This window comes from Ruditapes philippinarum, unplaced genomic scaffold (genome assembly GCF_026571515.1).
Source record: "Ruditapes philippinarum isolate M1 unplaced genomic scaffold, ASM2657151v2 ctg551_1_1_1_1, whole genome shotgun sequence".
Taxonomy (NCBI): domain Eukaryota; kingdom Metazoa; phylum Mollusca; class Bivalvia; order Venerida; family Veneridae; genus Ruditapes; species Ruditapes philippinarum.
The window spans coordinates 310744-325928 of record NW_026855869.1 but is presented as its reverse complement, the minus strand read 5'-3'; the positions used below and the strand labels follow the sequence as shown (position 1 = coordinate 325928).

At 30.5% G+C, this 15185-nt stretch overlaps 1 protein-coding gene across 1 annotated transcript in view; it reads left to right on the top strand.

Annotated features, from left to right (window-relative positions):
* The window catches only part of LOC132744664 (phosphatidylinositide phosphatase SAC2-like), a 92924-nt gene extending 78086 nt beyond the window's left edge, over positions 1-14838 (top strand). The window contains exon 10 of the mRNA XM_060733425.1: positions 9114-14838. Within this exon, the coding sequence (XP_060589408.1) occupies positions 9114-9133 (20 nt within the window). The 3' untranslated portion in view covers positions 9134-14838. The remainder of the gene's footprint in view (positions 1-9113) is intronic.
* Positions 14839-15185: the final 347 nt, after the last annotated feature.

Sequence of the window (15185 nt, the reverse complement as noted above, 5' to 3'; positions counted from 1 at the left end):
CAATGTTTATGACAGCATACAAGAATATAAAAGATAAAGCTGAATTTGCATGACGTTTGTATTTTGAGATGCCCTGGCGCCTTATTGAATCGTATTTTGTTGGATTTGTTTTTCATGTCCAGTGAAAGGACATTTAAAAGTCTTCTTTCAGGCTACAACATTAGTGTTTTGTTCATATAGTAAATGTTTAGTTAATTTACATAAAAAAGGATTTTCCTTTGCTATACAAGTTATTGAATATTCTTTATTGTACAAAAAAAATAAAACAAAATATGGCGGGTTGGTTTATTAGCTCATCTGTCACATGGTGAGCTTTTGTGATCGCTTTTCGTCTCGTCCGTCCGTAAACTTTTACTTTAAACGACATCTCCTCATAAACCGCTTAGCCAATTTCATCCAAACTTCACAGGAATGTTCCTTTGGTAGTCAACTTTAAAAATTGTTCAAAGAATTTAATTCCAAGCAGAACTCTGGTTGCCATGGCAACCGAAAGAAAAAACTTAAAATATCTTCTTTTAGAAAACCGAAAGAGCTAGAGCTTAAATATTTGGCATGAAACATCATCTAGTCAGTGTCTACCAAGTTTGTTCAAATAAATGCCCTTGGGTCAAAATTGTCACTGCCCCGGGGGTCATTGAATTTCCTTATTAATATTTGTATAAAGTAAAAGCTAAAAAATCTTCTTTTAATAAAACCCAAAATAGCTAGAGCTTAGATATTAAGCATGAAACATCCTGTAGTGGGTGTCTACCAAGTTTGATCAAATTAAAGCCCAGGGGTAAAATTTGGCCCCGCCCCAGGGGGTCATTGATTTTCCTTATTTGTATATAGTAAAAACTTAAAAAATTCTTTTTTTTTGAAAAACTAAAATAGCTAGAGCTTTGATATTATGCATGAAACATCTTTTAATGGATGTCTACCAAGTTTGTTCAAATAAAAGTCCTGGGGTAATAATTGGCCCCGCCCCAAGGGGTCAGTGTTTTTCCCTTTATTTATACAGTAAAATCTTAAAAAACTTCTTTTAAAAACCCAAAGAGGTAGAGCTAAGATATATTTAGCATGAAACATCTTCTAATGGGTGTCTACCAAGTTTTTTTTTTCAAATAAGGGCCCTTCGGTTTTGCCCCGCCCCAGGGGTCATTGATTTTCCTTATATGTGTATAGTAAAAACTTAAAAAAATCTTCTTATAAAAACCCAAAGAGCTAGAGTTTAAATACTAAGCATGGTATATCTTCTAGTGACTGTCTACCAAGTTTGTTACAAAAAAAGCCCTGGGGTCACGATTGGCCCCTCCGAGGGGGGGGGGTCATAGTTTTTTTTCTATATGTATTTAGTAAAAACTTGAAAAATATTTTTATAAAAAACCCAAAGAGCTGGAGCTTAGATATGTATCCTGAAACATCTTCTAATTTATTTGTTCAAATAAAAGCCCCTGGGTTTAAAATTGGCCTTGGCCCAGGGGCCTTTATACAGGTGAGCTATTTCAGGGCCATCATGGCCCTCTTGTTGGTAAATTGAAGCGCTTTATCTCCGTATAATTAGTTTATAATATGTACTTAAAATGGTGTTGTAAAAGCATAACTTTTATATAATCTATACTCTTGTTAAAGATAAAATAATTAAATAAGCATACCTTATTCTTCAGAACCCGATATTTTCTGTTATAAACTTCCATTAACGAACAGTATCTCTTTTCTAAAATATGTGAGCAGGCTAAAAGAATGTCAACAATTCAGTTTGAAATGTCTTCAAAGACATAACGAGAAGCTATATGCTCGAACAAAATAAGATGGGAAAATTTCTCATATAGTAACAAAGATTGATAAAAATAATAATGCATTTGTTTGAATGATCTGATGAGCTTGTCCCTTCCGTGCATAATTTCAGCCATGGACGAGTAGAACCACCGACGATCCGAAAGCTAGCTTGAAAGCTTCCTCACGTGAAAGAATCAAAAGTCCCTGTCGGGATTCGAACCAACAGGGACTTTTGATTCTTTCACGTGAGGAAGCTTTCAAGCTAGCTTTCGGATCGTCGGTGGTTCTACTCGTTCATGGCTGAAATAATGCACGGAAGGGCATCTGAGGTCTTTCTTTATCAGTAAAGCTAGAACGTCGCCATATGACCTATACTGTGTCGGTGTGATGTAAAACCTGATTAAACAAACAAACAAATAATGATCTGTCATAGACAATGTACTTCTACAGATTATGAAATATAACAGATAATTACATAAACAACCATTAACACGTGTACGTCTAAGCTTAGAAAAGATCAACACTTTTCTGAATATATACACTTTTTACAATGTGTAAATACATATAAAAGAAAATCATTCCAAATTACAAAAGAGAAATAGAGGCGTTATTATTTTGCATGTTAGTATCTTACAACATGCGTTTGCTAGTCTTCCTGGTGCTCTTTTTCACCCATCGCAATCGCTTTGGTTTTTATGTGCAAACCATTAAACTGATAAAACAGAATTATTTGCTGAATTGAAAAAAAAACCATTGTGATTTCATTAAGTTAATAAAGAAAAAAAAGGTTAATAACCCTCTAGAGAAATTCGTTCTCATTTTAATCTGCAAGTTAGTTATCTTTTACCAGATAAAACTGAATGATAAAAATATGTCCGGCACCAGTATTGTTTTCAAATTGTATTATCCTTTTTCTTTATTTTTTATTTCTGGGTTGTATGTCATTGACATTTAAACCATTTTCTTTAAAAAAAAACAACCTCAAACTAACTTCCTTCATACTTCCTTAAGATTATTTTGGTGCCTAACCGTTGGGTTTGTTATTGTTTTAGTTAAAAGAGGGTTTGTTATTGTTTCTGTTAAAAGAGTGCTGTTGAACAAAACGAAACAATTGAAAGAAAATCATTATGTTTTTATAATGTTTAAGGATTTTTTCTCACGTGGCTTAGGCCTCCTTGCCGTGTCTTGCTGAGCTTCTTGCCGTTGGTCCTGAGTTACGTTGATTGAACGCCATCCTTCCTTTATGATCTTGTTTTTCATATTTTAAAGCAATCATATCATATCAAATATATTCGTGTTGTGCATCCGAAGTAGCATCAATTTCAGAAGAAGAGCGATATTCAACATAATTACCAAAATATTTTATTGATTACATAGACAGATTAATTCGTCTGTATATTGTTTCTTAATCTAAGAATAGATTGATAAAATATTAATCAATCAGTTATGACGTTTTCGATCGATCGTTTGAATGAATTTATTTTGTTCTGCATCGTTAACTTTGCAGGCAGATTTGTCTGTGACCTCTTCATTACAACAGATGAATGTAATCACGTGAAATGATGATGCATCAAATGGCAAATTAAGTCGTTACGAAGTAAAATGCATTACTTCTGTCTGTGCATAAATTTGTATGAAAGTGTAAGTTAAACATTTTCAAGGCAGACTTGAAGAAGAATACTAGTACTTTTGTACTCACAATTTTACTTTGATGGTCAGGTTGTGCGCACATTAAATTGGGTAAAGCTCAGCAATAATTTCAACTTCAACTCAATAATTTTCAAAAAATTCAACTGACTATGTTTGTATGACAGCACTTTCCTTTGTTTGTTTTGTTGCCGTTTTACTATTTATCTTCTATATATAACATCGTGTAGAAAAGGTATGGTTGATCATGATTTCTTCTTTAAGATTCAAGGGAATATTAAGCATTAATACACAAAAGGCATAACATATCTTTTCAAACAATGTGCAGATATAGAAGTTTGCATTTAAACGTCTATTTTATAAACGTTTCTCGTTTGCATGTACACGTAACAACAAACAAACAAAAAACAACACAAAAAGCTTATTTTAACCAGGATTGTTCCTTTATTGAAGGGCTTGCAAAGTTGTTAAAAGTCTTTAATTCTATGCCGAATTCTGGTTGCCATGATGACCAAAAGGTATAGCCATGATGCCAAAAGGAATAATAGGAAGAAACTTAAAACTTTTCTAGGACCACCAGGCCTGGACTATTTAGTCATTAATAAATTTTCGAATTTTCGAGACACAGGCAAAATTTGATTTCTTAGTTTTGAATTTTTCATTCATTATTCTGTAAATGCCATCAATATGAATATATTAGACAGTCAAAGCGACAAAACTTTTCTCCATATAAAGAATGCAATGGTGGTTTCCTAACTTGACCCGCGTGGTCAGGTTAGAGCGCTAGGATTTCACAATACATTGTAGTTGTCACAGTGAATTCTGGAAACGTTAAAGAACATGTCAAATGAATGACTGAGACTTGTTCCAATCATACAATATCCACAATATCTGTTATTGTAACTCAAGTCACATGACTTGTTTTTTCGATGATTCAATTGGCATCTAAATTTTGTTCAACATATATAGCTATTTACGCTACAAAACCAAAATATATAGAATTTAAACAGATATTCATGATGGAACTTTAAGTAATGTCATTTTAGCGTGATTTGAGCACATAAGATAATTTTAATATTTTGTCATTATTTTGCCTGAATATCCCTTTAAAGTACACTATGCCTAAGAAACGAATAAATCTTTTCTAATTTAGAAATGGGAACAGTTTAAAAACGTTTAAATGATGTTTTAAGGGATCCGTTTTTTTTCTATTTTAGGGCATGTTAGATTCTTATTACCTGAAAAAGTATCACTGACTGTGAAATAAGTAAAATAATAAATAAATATTTAGATGTGTTAGAAATAATGCTATAGTTTTCTTATTATCTTATTTAAAAGTGTATAGTATAGACTTAAGACTTTAGAAATTTATTTCAAAAACAAAATATGCTTAATCGTTTGTATAAAAGGTTTTTAAATAATAATTTGGTTAGAATCGAAATAAGTGGTTTTGGTAGTTTACCCTCCGAATCATGACCGAAAGCCACTTTGAATTCACCAGGGCATAGTTCAGCCTCGGCATCGTACCTAGGCAGACTGTCAAGCAGTTTATTAGTTCTACGCTTTCATTTTCGCAAGGAAGTGATATAACTTTTGCCAGAGGTATTGTGCAAATGAACATAGAAAGGGTTTCCTGATCAATCGGAATGACAATGACCTACACCGTCCGGGAATCGAACCTGGGTCGACCCGATATACAGTCCTACGCTTTACTTAATGCCCGGTCGCCCAATTTACGGTTCAACGCTCTACCTATTGATCTAACCGGACGGATGTGAAATATAGTTGTACATTAACTACATTTAAACAAGTGTTTTATATGTTATATACACGTAATAATTGTCCAATGAAAATGTACTCAGTATGTACTTAGATGTCTGGTGATTATTTCATAGCACATCTAGAGAGTGTTCTTGTAATGAATTAATTTATCTAAGAAAAATCAAATAACACCTTTGACAAATGAACATGTACTAATAAAGATTAATAGTCTGACACTTGTTGTGATATATCAAGATAGTGATAGTAATTTAGATATGAACAAAAAACGGATTAATTTGTTTTACGATTTAGTTTTGCGATTGCAAAAATGTTTAGGTGCATATCAACTTAAAAGATAGACGCGCTCACTATTAACTTAGTGTCTGTATATACTTTTTATGTAATTGTATATAATGCTTATGATTTTCTCTTATATTTTTTCTGTCTTGACAGTATAGTTGAAAACATTTTCATCATGTCACTCTTTACACCTTAATTTAACATTTTAATGAAAGAGATATTTATAACGTTTGTTCACGCTTTCCATGGAAAAAATCAACAATAAAAAATAATACAATACGACAGTGATCAAATTATTTTCTTAATGTTTCTTATTGTGTCTTATTTGTATAAACATATTGAAGACAATTCATTTATATGATCACATTAAAAGTTTTCTTGCAGGAAATTTGTTAATATGAACTGTTTTCTTATAATTGGGATGGCAATTGATGATAAAAAACAAAATAGAAATTTTTTTTTTTTTTATTTCAATTTGACCATTTTGATAAGAGAAGTGAAATAATTAGCTGTTAAGAATTTTCTTCTTCGTTTATTGTAATTTTAACATATTGCCTGGCAACAATATGTCATTTTCATAGAAATTAGATATAATTGCTTTATGACAAGGACAGTTTAAACCTACATAAATATTTTCTTATTAACAATATATGATGAGAATTCTTATTTATGTATGTGTCAGAAAACACAAATATAAGACATAAAATAACGGCATAATCTGATGGAAGTTTGCATGTTACCACCCCTTTGGGACCGCTGTGAGTAGTTTTTGTATTATATTTTCGAGTTCAACAAGAGGACATTGGGTTCTTTTTTCTCCAGCAAATATCATGTCAGTGTCCGTATTGTTAAACATCATTGGAGCATGTTTTATTTCAAATGCAAGATCTTCAATAATGCACAGCAAGTAAGAGACAATGGAAACAAGGACAATACTTCAACAATAAATTGGTGTATTGAATACTAGACTATTGTATTAATAGCTTGAAATATAATTTGAGTGTTTATTATAACTTAGGTTTAAGACGAGTTTATGTTTGCTTATTGATGATTTTTCTTCCTCTTCTTCACTTGTTTGAATTATCATTATTCATTGACAAGTATGAGGTACACAGGACAGAACAGATTTTTTCATTAGATAAAACACAATCAATTTTTGTGTTGCATGTAACAGAGTATCGGCGACATATAGAGATCACTTCTTCGTCGTTGTCTGTCTGTCCGTCTGTCACAAAACTTGTCCGGACTACCCTCAACAACTACCAATGCGATTTCTTCTAAACTTTAGGAATTATCAGTAACATGTTTTGTTGTGTATATTGTCAGCAATCTCCAGTCAGAGTTATTTAGGCCCTTTAATTATTTTATTTCTTAATGATTGTCCGGACAATTTCTCTTATGCCACTAATGCTATTTGAAAGAGACTACAGGATTGATCGATACTTCAAGTTCATGTGCATTTTATACGGGTGTTGAATTAGTTTTGACTGAGTTATGGCCCTTGTATGGAAAATGCGTTTTGATCCGTTAATGATTTTTGTGTCGCGACGACTTAGTTGGATCACTTCTCCATCGTTTGTCTCTCAGTTAGTAAACCTTGCTGAGTTAAAAAAAAGCGTTGTGATGTCTTATTAATAATTTTGTGTCTCCTGCTACACAGTACCTGCAATGAATGTGATCTAATCTGGCAAAAAAAAAAAGAAAAAAAAGTTAATCTTTAAAGGTTCAGTTAAGTGGTATTTGAAGGTGATTTGAGCATATGAAGAAAAAAAAATGAAGAAATGATTCATTATTTTCGCAAAGTTGATTAACTTTAAAACGTTGAAATGACCGCTTAAGAAACAAAGATCCTAAGTGACTATTATATTATTATATAAATGTGTTAATTTTATAGCAAAATAGATATATTTTGTAGCAAAATAGATATATTTTGTTGAAATATAAATGTAAACATTGTAATCTTTAGTTTCATAGACTTTTTTTTACATATTTTACCTTGGTAAAGAGCTATCACTTCAATTTACTCGCCTGTTATTTGATAGAAATCGGAAGAATATTAACTTTTAAGATTGTAGAAAATGGCCAAGAATGTTAAGAAATATTTTCGACCATGATTAATCAAGATATATTTTTGTCTGTATATTACAACCAGAGAAACTCTTAAACACGTTTTAGATGTTTATCATCATGAATATGTCTCAAGAAGATATCCTAGACAGAAGAAACCTGATCAATATTTATACATTCATATAAAATATCTGAAAAAAGACAACACATATTTTTAAACGTTTTTTCCCCCAAAATATGATAACAAAATTTTACTCCTGATGCCTAACAGACTTCAAAAGATTAAAATATACAAATTGTATTTTACTAAATATAAATAATATAAATATAAAGTTATATCTGGCTAAATGTACGCAACAAGAACAAAATACAGATTCCGAAAGAATATATTTATTCCATTCTTTCAGTTCTTCGTATTTTTCAAATAGAAGAGGCATGGGTTAGTATGTGAAAAGTTAGTTAGTTTAGATAATACTTTTGTGAGCAGATCATAACCAATATGACCAGCTTCTGAGTGAAAGTATACTATTATTTCCAATTATTCATACTTAAAGAGATTTACAAATACTAACGATTACAAATATGTAACGATGAGGATGAACAACATTTATCAGTCTGGCGATTATTTGATAGTATTGACCATTAACCGAGAACCAGGGAATTCTTTTTCCTAATGAATCAATCTTTCTATGTATAACAAATTGTTCTCTCAATGAGTGAACAAATACTTACATAGATTAACAGTCTGATATCATGTTCCATAAATCAGTATTACAAACACGATCCAGATATATGGGTGCTCAGAAAGGGTAAAAATGAATGAATTTGTTTGATTTTTAAGCTATATATGGTCTTGGACTTTTTAAAAACGACATAGATAAAATGATGCGCACCCTTTTTATGGTTGCTATTGTTGTATTATTGTATTTATCTACACCACATAAATTCAGGGAGGGGGCTTTTTTGGAATCATTGTCGCGGCAGTCACTCCGTTGGTCATCCTGTCTCTAAATAATTAATTTGATAATTTGAATTAAAAAAAAGTTGTTTTGAGACTAAATCGATTATTATTTCATTGTTTTATTAAGGTCATTAATATGATAACTTAACTTGATTTATAGCTGCTCGGCCCAAGGTTCTTAAAAAGAAATCGATATATGATGAGATACTTATACATTAAATGCTTATTTTTTTGTAACATATATATTTCCTTTCTCATAACAGACGAATAAGATATGCTTAAAGAATAAATTCTTTAATGTATGCTTGATTTCACTGCTTTTATATACTATACATGTACCCATATTTTAGTCAAGACACTTAAATGCACTTGAACCCCACATAACTTACGATATAACCTTTTAATCACCATGCTTTTATAGCTTACATATTTAATTCTTTTAGCTTTCTTTCATACATTTATTTTTTTACACGAACTGAGATTTATTAAAAGATAATATTATTGGTATTTTATGCTTTGGTGTTGGTTTTGTTGTAGTTATTTCATTGTATTTTTTTCTGTTTCCTCCAGCACTTCTGTCGTTTAATTATTTTTACCTTTGTTTATGTCATTTTTACAGGACTAATTTGGTACATTTGATGGAATCTGCTGTAAGGGGAACAAAAATGCACCAAACGCATTCAATACGGTAAATTGCTCAATGCTTATGAAGAAACAGTTGAAGAGATCTATGGTAAAATGAGAACGATATATATAATGAATCGTTTGATGAAAAAACTTAATAGTTATTGTTGGTTGAAAGTTTTGCCAATAATACACTGCAAATGACAAGGAAGTACCACTTATCCAATCACACAGACAACGTTACAAAGATGAACAAATGTTTTCTGATTGGTTTCAATGAACATTTTGAATGTTCTTAATCCACCATAACAAATATAGACGAATATTAATAAGAAGAAAAGGAATTAAAAGAACAACAAATACAGTTACAGCAAAAACAATGGCAACAAGAAGACAGAGTACTGTATTAAAATAATTGAATTATTCAAAGAAAAATAGAAAGACTGAAATTGTATTAGATTTCATGTCATGCAGGGACATTCATTACCAACATGTAAAGTTATTTTAAATAAAAAAGATTTTAAGTCATTTTTTAATAAATGGGGTTCTAAATGATTTGATAAAAGTAAAAAATTTGCCACTTCTGTGCATTGTAAAAACATTAAAGTTATTTCAATAGATAGTATAAATAATATACACTTTTTCCAGTTTAACTACTAAACCAGTCATCAAAAGAGAAATTCTTTGAAGTGACAGTCATGGTCTCTGAATGTCTACAAACGATATCATATTTATTACAGTGTGAAGCTAAGTTGTGTCTGACAGTGGTAATTAGCACCAGGGGAATTCTTGGAGACTGTCTGATTTAAATCTCGACGTGGTTATAACTGCAGGATCTAAAACCCCTTTCAGAAGGACAACACACCATGAGGGAATTCGGACAGACATCGAAATGCAAGAGGAATAATGGTTATAATAACTCTCAATGAGACTTGAAAAAGATGTTTTTTTCTGATTAGAGTCTATACACTTATAAAACAAGTGATAAAGAATGGAATATAATTTTGTTGGTGTGAACTGTTTGAAGCATGTTTAATTTTGCATGACATATATTTTTATTATAATGCTTATATTGCGATTCTGCATGTTTAAATGCATTGCACAATTTAGTGTTCATGATTTGTTATGTCTTCGTCTTGTTTTCGCTTTTTAGTGTACACCAGTTTTCATTTTCCTCTGCACGTAACCTGTTTAACTTAATTTACCCTTATTTCCTTATTAGCATTTTTTTATTGAGTTCATAATTAGTTTTAATGGTTCTTCATATTAATATGTATGAACATTAAATGTTTTAGCATAACTATAAAACAACTAACATGCTTATCACATCATTATAAATATGTATCTTGTAAATATTCATAGCGGAAGGATAACCATTGATACATTACACAGTCATGCAATCCCTAGACCTGTTTAAGAGAATAAATATTGACCATCAAATATGAAAACAGATGTTTTATATAGATTATTCATTTCTGAATGATTTAAAAATTGTTTCATGTTTTTGATGTATGTGCAGGGTCTGTTAAATATAATTTATCACATAGCTCATACTTAAATCGTTATGAATTTGTTACAAACATACGTATGCGCATAAAAAATTTGTAGAAAGTCAAATATAACTGGGTGTTAATCTGATAGCTTAATTTTCAGGTTCATTTCCTTGACAATAGATTCAGTGATTTAAATGAAACTTTTATAATTAGATATATTTAAAGACGTTTACAGAAATATAAATGTTAACGTTATACAATCAAGTAGCTAAGAGCTGTAACCCTATTTCAAAAATATGTTGCTACTTTGGTGGAAGATGATGTTTTAGATCAATCAGTTATAAAGAAACCATTGCTGAAACCCAGAGACCCTTTACAATGTTGTTGGAAATAAAACCATGAACAGTTTAAGGAAATAATATTCAAATATGCATTGCTTGTATTAACAGTAAAGATTGTGCCATTGTACAGAATTGACATTAAAATATAGATCCATTTACGAAAATTTAAGATATAAGGTCACAGAAAAAACTGTGTCAGATATCGTATAAATGGAAATCCATCTTATAAACTACTGATTAACTGCTGTCAGTACTCTCTGACATTCAATCAGATAAAACGTTGTTAATATTATTTATGACTTTATTTATCGTAACTTGTCATGTAAACATCCATAACAGCGGCTCACATGAGCAGCAACACCAGTAAATTCGGGCATAAATATTAACAAGTCGTTTTAATCTTGCTCACGTGCTTTTACGAATGCATTTTAACTGATAGAAATTAGTATTTAAGATATCGCTTTAGATCACGCATGCAAACGTAAATAAAATAATTTAAAAAATTTTCATTATGTATTTTACAAATATTAATCAATGGAATGGCTGCAACTGTAATCATGCTTAAGTAGATTAGAAATACAATAAAATAATGATAGCATATTTGTCTATTATTTGATCATTCACACAAGTGTAACCCAAGACCGCCAGATGTTCCAAAACTAATTATATGTTAGTAAATTAGTAAGAGACAAGATGACGACATTTTCTTTTATATTGTCCATTTACTATTCTTTTTTGTCGGCAATGATGTCATTATCACGTCATTCAAAAATACTCTTTAGCGTAATGCAAACTTTAAGCATGCCAACAAGATTTCACATTTTGGCTTATACTTCAATAGCTCAACGACATAATTTCCGTCTTTCAAGGCGGATGCACCTAGAAATCGATGCTGAATTTAAAAATTACTCTTTGGACATTATGAAAACAAAGGCTAAGAAGAGTTTGAACATTCTGATAAAACTTTGATATTACTTGTTATACTCGGTATGCATAACATAACAAATAATTCAACTATAATTCCATATTTTCATATTCCATTATTGTATTAGTATTATTGTAGAGTGTTGAGTTTATGCGTATTTTGCATTGTAAAGACCTACGATACATTATTTGGTTAACAGCATTGCTTTTTTTCCTTATTATCAAGTTTGTTAATTTTCTTTATTTATTTTAAGTATTTAAGTATGATCTGTTCTTCGATGCTTCGAAAAAAAAGCCCTTGACAAAGTAGCTGGTGGATTGACCGTTTTTCATTTGTTGATGATGTATTGAGGTCGGGAGTTCAAAATCATTGGTCTGTCAAAATCTAATCGAAACATTCATTGTGCGTTGCAAATTAAGATACAAAAGATAATAACTTATATATTCTGACAAGAAACACTCGTTTTCTTCAAGACAGTTTCCTTTCGACCTGTCCAGTGCCTTTTCTTTTTTGCTGAAAAATAGTTTCATAAACATATAATAATGTATATTGCATTGATACACCTTAAAACAAAATAAATAAATAAATGAGTTTTTTAAAGCTCTTTTGTAATAACATCCAAAGTAATAATGCTATGTTCTTCGAAAAGTAAGGTTTTTTCACAATGAACACCCGTAGCCTAGTTTTCCTTTCAATTCTACAACAAACATGAATTTAATTAAAGCGATGTCTACCATAAAGAAACACACGCTGTTGCCTTCGGAAATGATGTCATAAATTGTAATCATAATCGAATTAATCCTCCCAGAAGTGGGTTGACTGCTGAGAGTTTTAGGTTGGTTCCCTTCTTCCCTTAATGCATATGTTAGGTTATTTACAGGTTAATGATGACATTTTTATCCCTATGTTCCAAATTGTAATTTGTGGAATTTCTTATTGCTCCATTAAATACCTCGTCACTTGTCCTTACAATTTATATCTTCACCTTATTGGCATGTTTATGTCATACATTTCTTTCATGTTCTCATTAATATTTCTATGATTTATTGTTGTTATTATTATTATTCACAGTAATAGAAATGGACACCCCCGTCTTGCTCTGCCCTTGGTGTCCTCTCTAGTTTTTATTTGGTCACCATACAATACATACATATACTTTGTGGCTCGGTTTTGTTGGGAGATGTGTTCAGTGAACGTCTTCTCATTATGAAACATATTCCATTATTTGTATATGCTGAAATGTGTTTATTATATCTCTTTCATGGGACAGTTAAACAATTCTCCGACAAGAAAGCTGTCAAAATGATGTCCTTCATCGTTTTTACTGAGGTCGAGAGTTCATTGCCATTTCTTTTGTCAAGTAGTAATAGAAGTATTGTTTATTTATTTCCAAATGAATATCTGTATATTTACTGTATATTCATAAAAACCCGAATAAACAACCAGATAAACTGGAACAATTTTCTTGCATTGATCCTTATATGGTAGAAAGACATGCTCACATTTTATTCCTTTTATTAAAGTACACTTATTTGACTTATCCCTTTTTAGATCTATAGATAAACAAGTTATATGACAACTACATATAATGAGCAAAAAAGGAGGAAAGATAAATAATATGATAAAAGAACAACAATCAAAACGCCAAAAAGAAAATTCTTTAAAAAACAAAACAAAACACACAACTACATGCCACTATAAGAATGATTAATGGCGCTTCGTTTTGACAGTATAGAAGATAAACGAACGGCGACTCTAACTAATGACTTGTGATTACCTTGACGAACAATCAGTCCTCCCCAATTCACATTTTCCTGTTAAACATCAAAGCACTGCATCAGTTGATCAGTCTGCATTTAATGTGATAATAAATTTTCTTTGGACATTAATAAACAACTAAAAAATATTAAAGCAGAACGGTATGAGCCACAGACTTAATGTCTAAATGAAACTGTTCAGATGAATTGATTACTTACTTTACATACAAAGGGTACATATTTGGCTTTATTATTTGTATGTTGAATAATGTAAATCTAGCATGGTTCAAAACAGTTCAATTGCTTTATAAGTATGGCATTCTATTTATAGTTTTATTAGAAATTCGGTTTATTATTTTTTTAATACTCTTGTGTTATGGAAAATATTTTGATAGTATTCTAAACTTTAAAAGTTAAAAGTTTCACTGAATGTTTCAAGAATAACTTGTTTACAGTACTCATATATTTTCTGTTACAGGGGATTCCCAGTTCGCTCATGAATGTATTTAATATTCTTTCTTAATCGGCGGACTTTATTTATTTGTAAAGATAGATTATTGATTTTTGTCTATTCCGAAATGGTAGTATGAAATCTTTCATTTTTGCCATTTTCATAATTAAAAAGGGTAGTGAGAGTGAAGTGTTTTAATACTTGGAATGCATTTTTGCATGTTTTTAATCTTTCCTGTATCTTTGAATGCATGTGTCTGATACTTTCAATGACACATTATTATAAATTATGAACCATTTAATATCGAATATTTTAAACTTTGTTTTTTTTTACCATAAACACATGTAAGTGTACTTTTGTTGGCACGTCATTTGTGCCCATTCCTATTCATAAATCACCCTTTTAAAAACATTGATTTAATTATGTTGGTTATTATCCTTCTTCTTCTTCTTCTTCTTATTATTATTATTATTATAACACGATACCTAAAAGGTTTACTTCGTTTTTCTTAACATGTGTATAGAAAGATGCATGTCGTGATTATTATTCATTAACGATGCTTTTTATATAATTGCATGTATCCAGTTAAAAATGGAAACATTGTTTCCAATTATTGTTGAATTCAATGCTTTTAAAAATCGTCAAATAATACGTTTTTGTCATACTAGTAATGTGTTAAGTATTAAGTGACTTTTTTATTAAATTTTATTACTTAATTAGAATTGTTGCTTTCCTTCGGTTGTTTTTGAATTGCAAATATATTTTCTAAAAAATGTACGGGACAATGAAACGGGCTACGGAATGCAAATCCTAACAATCTTTTCACTATGTTTAAGGTTAAACATCTAGAATTCAAACTGGCATTATATTAATTTAATGGAAAAGTTTGAATAAGTTCAGTCACATTTCTTTAAATGACACCAGAACTTGTTAGTTCCAGAAAGCTGACTCAAATACTGCAGGAACTTCTTCACTGTCGAAATTTTATAATACATTGAAACTATTTATATCGAAATACTACTTTCATGCTATCGTTTTTCAGAGAAGTAAAAATCATTATGTCTACTGTTATCGTCATTTCTCTAAAACATTGAATAATG